The sequence below is a fragment of the Megalobrama amblycephala genome, linkage group LG9, assembly GCF_018812025.1.
Source record: "Megalobrama amblycephala isolate DHTTF-2021 linkage group LG9, ASM1881202v1, whole genome shotgun sequence".
NCBI classification, from domain to species: domain Eukaryota; kingdom Metazoa; phylum Chordata; class Actinopteri; order Cypriniformes; family Xenocyprididae; genus Megalobrama; species Megalobrama amblycephala.
The window spans coordinates 39,112,298-39,119,193 of NC_063052.1; the positions used below are offsets into that span (position 1 = coordinate 39,112,298).

Below are 6,896 nucleotides of genomic sequence, written 5' to 3' on the forward strand. Positions count from 1 at the left end.
TGGGAACCGTGTAAGCAAAAGCGGGACTTTTATTTTGAATATTGTGGTCGTGACGCCGCAGGGGTCAGTTCTGGATAGGAAATCTCTTTTATTTTAATGAGTCGAGGTCCATTCAGATTTTTTTCGTGTGGTGTTCAAAATGCTAATCATTTGTTAATTATTAATTGTATTTTTTTTCTTTCAAATATTGTGAACTAAATCGTTCCCACCTCACAGTTTTCTTCTTGTGAAATCTGCCGAGTCATTCATTCTAAAGAGTCGACTCACGAGAGCCATTCCAGAGCGAAGGTTATAAAAACCCTCAGGGTTTGTTTTTTAAAGCGCTTCTGTGATTCTACCTGTCGCGTTTTCTTGGTGAAGATGTCATCCAGAGGTTGTTTTCTGTATTTTGCTTATGGCAGTAATTTACTGAAAGAGAGACTGCAACTGAAAAACCCATCAGCTGTCTTTCACTCCGTCGGCAGGATACAGGTAAACAAACACATTATTTGATGAATAATTACCATATTCAGTTAATGAATGGACATAATGCACACAGAACGACAAACCTATAGACGTTAGAAGTCTAGTCTACCTTAATTTACCATGGTACCATGTTACTAGTGAGTTAACTGCGGTAAAATTTGTGGAGAAACTGCATTGCCACCACTGTCATAAAAATAACTAAAATAGAAAGGTTTTGTAAGAATATGGCATTCTGAAACAATCTTTACCATGGCAAATTTGTGTGTTTTTTGTTTTGTTTTGTTGTAAAGGAATCTATATATAGTTTCTTGTACAAAGACCAAATTTTTACTGTAAAAAAAGTTATATATTATTTGGAAATTATTTAGTTTCTATTACATTAATTACATTTTTCTATCAGTCATAGCACTGTACTGTTAGATATTTATTTACATCTAGTTTTTTATTTATTTTAATCTAATTTTAATTTATTATATATTAATTTTTATTTGAAGTAGTTTTGTCTTTAAAACGAATGGCTCTTTAAACACTGTAAATAACGTGTGTTGTAAAAGTATCATAATCATGATGTTCCTTGAAATCAGTGGCGTAGCGTCTGGGCATGCAAGGTATGCACGTGCATATGGGCCCGGGCGGATTGGGGGCCCGATACGGCCTACCCAATGTAGACTATACTAAGGCGTCCGCGCACCGTCTGCATCGTGATATTTTCGTCATTAGGAGTGTTCGCGGAGGTACAACAGAGTGAATTGAGTGCTTGAAAATAAAAGTCCACTAGATAGTGCGCAGCGCACACGCCGAACGCGTCTTTCTGCAGCTAAATGCTTTCAAAGTGTACATGTTCAGAAAAATGAAGTATAATAGAAATAATTTTAATAACTTTCTATATCTATCTATTTAAATATTATATAAGAATCTTAATAATGGACCATAAAATGGTCAATGCCATTTAGCGATATCTAGTATTTGACCAGTTTGCTTTCTGAAAACTTATGCATGCAGTAATGTATGGCAAAAATTTAAATTAGTCATATTAGTTTTTAAACATTCTGTAAATAATGTGTGTTGTAATCACAAACAAAAAAAGTATCATAATACATCATGATGTTTGAAGTACCTTGAAATACATTGTACACATAACCATGGAACGCAAATATGTTAATCATACAGTATTGTGGTATATATCACAGTCTTGTAAGTTGTACAGTTGTACTGTATCTCAGGACTACAGGCTGAATTTCGGTCTTTGGGGCGACTGCACTGACTGCGCTTGGCACGGTGGAGTTGCCACGATAGAGGAGAGTGAAGGAGACGAGGTGTGGGGGGTCGTGTGGAGGATAGACAACCAAAACCTGCCCAGTTTAGACCGGTAATATCACCTGGGATTGTGATGTCTCCCAAAATCACTCTTTCATCTTTAAAGATCATAACATTTCATAGCATGATCAGTATTGTATTGGATACTGCACCCTTTCCAAAAAAACTCAAATCAGTATTTCATATCCATTTATTTATTTTGTTAGTAGCTATGTATCATGCTGGTTTACTGTACATTATCTCCTATATACATATAGTAGAAAAGATAACTGTTTATTACTTTTGATACAATAGTATACTGGTTAAAAAAAAAAAAAAATCTGCTTCCTCGTCTGCTTAATCAGATGAACACATACAGGCAAATGCAGATATAGTAACCAATATATTGTGCATCACTATTACACACTGTACAAAGCATGTATATATGTTTTACACAGGAACTAAAATATCTGTATTTAGGCATGTATTTTGTATCTTCATGTTTCAGACAGGAACAGGTTCATGAAGGTGTGTACAGCCCATTAGAGGTCAAAGTGGAAACAAAAGAGGAGCCGCTTCTCTGCCGGACGTACAAGATGAACAATTTCAGACCCTGTCCACCTTCACCACAGTATAAAAAGGTACATTTTATTGCCCATCGTGAGCCTGAATGACCAAAGCATACAGTTTATTTCAAGTGCACAAAGTGAACAACCCACATCTCTGATCAAATATTAACAAGTGTTTCAGATGTTCTCAATATAGTTTTCTTTTAATTTATGAGTGACTAGTTGCAAACTGTAACTATCATGAAAAGTGTCAGTGAAGAGTCTCATTCATATTGACTCTGTTTATCTCGTCTCATTCTTCATCTAGGTGGTGTGTTTAGGGGCTCAACAGAACAGCTTGCCTCAAAACTACATACAGAAGCTTCTGGCTCTGGAGACAAACAACTACAGCGGCACTTCCATATTGGATCAGATTACAGACATCGAGAAATGACCTGCAGGAAATTGTGTATTTTTACCTTACTTATCAAGTTCATTAATAATAAATACACGTTTTAACCTTTGTGTTAGGTTGAACTCTTTTGTAATATGGTTTAAACAGAAGATGCACAGATTGTTACAAACTATATTATTATGTAAAATGTGGTACCATTACAAATATCAAAAGAAACAAAAGGTTTGTTAGTTTGACTTTGGATCAAGGATTGGATCATTATAGAAAGTTACACAAACACATCCATGTGTGTCTGTTGTTTGTGATGTGGTTAGGGTTAGGTGGCTCTTTATTCACCAACAGCTGATCCATAGACGGTCAGACTAACATCTAATACCTGTAGGTAAAACAAAACCAGTCATATATGTGTGAAATTACTGCATCATCCACTTTAGAGCAATTAAAACAAACTATATGCACTATTAGAGATAATAACCCTGTGATATATGGTGTCATCTACAGTAGATAGATCTCAAAAAAGCCATTTTAACCATTCAGGATTTGATCTTTGACCTTTGAATCTGACACATGAATGCTCTTTGTGTGAGACTGTTTTTTTAATGATAGCAAAAGTGCCAAGTGGTGATGCGTATTTATCTTTATATAATAGTAAAAAGAACAAAAGCAGAATTCTCCTAAAATACATCACTTTGGGAGAAAGGGGAAGGAAATTATTATATTCTTTTTTTTTAAATAAAATTAAACATTTGGCACATCAATAATGCACTGGTGGGTTAAAACTCAAACATGTTCTTCGTCATAAAACCCTGCTTAATATCAATAATTAGCAACCAATTAAAATGTGACAATTTTTAATCATCCCTACTCACAGAAACGTCTTCAGTTCATAATGTGGATCACCCTGCAGATCAGAGAGCCGATTCACTCCTGATGCTCCTAGTTTATTCCATGACAGATTCAGATGTCTCAGGTGTGAGGGGTTTGATCTCAGAGCTGAAGCTAGAGCTGCACAACCTTCATCTGTGACACGACAATCAGTCAACCTGTAGAGAACAATGACACTCTTCAGTCTCTCAGTTCAAGATCTATAGCTCAGATAAGCAGGAACTACACAATCAGAAAGAGACTTCATGCCCGTAGGCAGGGGGGGTTCGGGTGGTTCGAACGAACCCCCCCTCACTGCCAAAGGTCCAGGTTTTTTTTAATGTGATTATTGTCATCATTGTTTTAATCAATGCTTGTGACAAATATTCTGGGTTGCTGTTTCAAATTAATATGTTACATTATTGTAGCTGGACGTGTGTGTGCGCCGCGCGTGCAGTTCAGAGAGTTCTCGCAATACACTTTTCAAAGCAACGGTGAAGAAGCATCGCCTCTGAATGATGGGGAGTAGGGGTTATATATATATACCGGCAGACTGGAGCCAATGGAAATGCTTCTCTTTCGGTGCGCGTCTTATTCCTCTGAGAACTTCAAAGCAGACCGCTTGAGGTAAATGATCTAGAATGATTAGTATATTGATTCACGATGCCTATGTGAGAGTGTTATGTCTGTACCATAGACTGTAAAAGGTCTGTACATGAGCGTCGGAACCATTGTATGTGGGTGGGACAAGACCCACCCACTTTTTAAGACCAATGATATTGGACCCACTCACTTTTACCGTCTCTAATTCAGCATTTGTCTATTCCCCCTCAGGTGATGCTACTCCACAAACCACCAACAGAGCATAAAAAATAAAAATATTTTTTTAAAACATTGCAAAGTGATGGATCCGAAATGGCCAATATTCATATTCATGCACTTTTATTGATATTCATTTTTAATCATTTATGGCTTATGATTTATCAGTTTTAATTTTGCTTTCATATATTTATGTACTAATACTTTATATATTAATTCTTATCATATTTTCAAGTATTTACTTGTTATTGTACCCTTATGGTTATTTTATATTTAAGAGTATGCTTGTTAAGTTCAATTGTTCTTCAAGTGTTCCAGTGTGACAGGTCACGCTGACACGTTTGTGGTTAGACATTGGACGCCTGCCAAGTACTGCAGAAGTGGTGTTTTTCAGAATTATTGCTCATTTGAATCTGATCAAAATATGTCTGCTGACATTTGCAAAATTCCCTATAGGGGATAAAAACAACTATTTTTGACACTGGACCAGTAGATGACGTAATGGGTGAAATTAACCTTTTCTTTTAGAACAAAAACATCAATTTGAGTGGGATGTAAATTTCCCTATATGCTCATGGTATAAAGCTGACCAAGTCATTGATAATTCAGCTTTTTCCCTCCTTTGCTCTCCTTGACTTCTACTTCTTGTCTCTTATCTGCAAATGTCTTAATTATTGCTCTTTTTGATCTTCATCTATTAGATACAATACTCTGGATTTTACAATACTCTTAATTTTTATTATTAACTATTGACTAATACTTTATGATGGTTATTTTACCTTTTGGTCTTATTAAGTATTTTCATTATCGATTAAAGTTTGCGTGTGAGGCTAAATTTAATTGTAATGAATAAATAATTTTTCAACAACTTTATCTACTGCCTGGATCTCAATTTCACAAGTTTTTGCATCACAAAGTAAAACGCTGCGTTTATAGAACTGTCTCTTTACGACCACAACAAACGGGACACTTTTCAGACGCGCATTCCACCTTCGCCTCAGCGCCAGGCGCCAGTCAAACGAGCGCGGAAAAGGTAGCTTCAGCTGAACAACGGTGAACTGTGGTCAGATGAGATGTTGTCAGGGTATATCAGTAAAGCTCCAATCAGCCGTTAGACTATAGCCTATACTGTGCTCGAAGCGTGAACCCAAGAATTGCTCGAGCAAATGCGCCGGCGCGCGCTGCATATTACTTTACTATAGCTTAACTAAAGCGCTAAAGAAATTACGGGCATGCAACGTCGTTACTCTGTTGTAAATGAAGTCATGGAATTACCAAACATGCGATTAAAGCTGCCTCAAAACTGTGCATGCATGTATGTATTTGTTGACATGGTTTTAAAGCTATTGTTATCCAATTTGTTGGCCTTAAAACGTCTTAAAATGCATATATGTACACCAAGGTAATCAAAATTTTCTCGGGGGAGCATGCCCCCCAACCCCCCTAGCAGAAAACATTTTATGTAAATATAAAACCCTGCGTACGGCCCTGCTTCTTTTCTATCTAACGAAATCAAAGATAATCTTGTATTTCTCCAGTTGTGCGCTCTTTGGGATTAACTTTGTATGCACTGTGTGATCAATGTGTGAAAATAAATGGGAGCAAAAACGCGATTGAATGTAAAGGTTTGTGTCTCGTTGTTCTATTAAAAAAAAAATCAATAACTACCGATCTTGGCATTTTATCTTGTACATATCTATTACATCCATATCTATCTATCTGTATGTGTGTGTGTATATATATATATATTATAAAAATGGTACATGAGGAAGCAATTTGACAACAATGCAGTAAATATTTTAGGTGCATCAAAAAGTGTGCTCGTTGGGATACCAGCAGACAAGCTAATCCAGCACAAATTAGTGCATAAAAGGTCACCAAAATGAAGTATTTGAACCTCATAATTAAATACAAAAGGAGGAGAAAAACTGCAAAAAGGTCCACTTTTTGAAAAAAAGAACCCCCCCTTTCAATAGGCTGGCTACGGACCTGGACTTAGGGCCTGTTTACATCTAGTCATTTCATGTGTTTTCTCTGATCAGATAGCTATCTGATTGATAAAAATGATTTCATTTACACTTGGCCACATAAATATGTCTCCGCAAAATGGATATAAATCCGATCTTCAATTCCCGTGCTATATGCAGATTTCATAGAGTTCACGTAGCCGAAAGCAACAAATATGAGCTGTATTTTTATTGATCATCAGCTAATTTTAAAATCAAAGACCGCAATAGGAGAGAGCACAGCAACAGCATTGGTAAGATCATTTAGTCTCATTACTTTTAATGAAGATGATTTTGTTTTGAGCACCTGCGACATACTTTCAGTTTGATTTGTGGCATTTTGATTAACAGGTCCAGTCTAAGGTGAGACCTGCTTCTACATGGTCCTTGAGGGGTTCATTTCAATAGCGTAAAATATAAGAAAATATAAATTAAAATGATAAATTATTTGTTTGGTAAGTAGCTGTGTAATAAGCAGGGTAA

The 6,896-nt window shown here is 36.2% G+C and overlaps 1 protein-coding gene across 1 annotated transcript; it reads left to right on the plus strand.

Moving 5' to 3' along the window:
- The first annotated feature begins 47 nt into the window (after window positions 1–47).
- ggcta (gamma-glutamylcyclotransferase a) lies at window positions 48–2,832 on the plus strand. Its single transcript, XM_048203159.1, has 4 exons — window positions 48–471; window positions 1,689–1,834; window positions 2,270–2,402; window positions 2,638–2,832. Exons 1-4 carry the CDS (start codon window positions 361–363, stop codon window positions 2,761–2,763), a joined length of 516 nt encoding a protein of 171 aa, XP_048059116.1. The 5' UTR covers window positions 48–360; the 3' UTR covers window positions 2,764–2,832.
- Window positions 2,833–6,896: the final 4,064 nt, after the last annotated feature.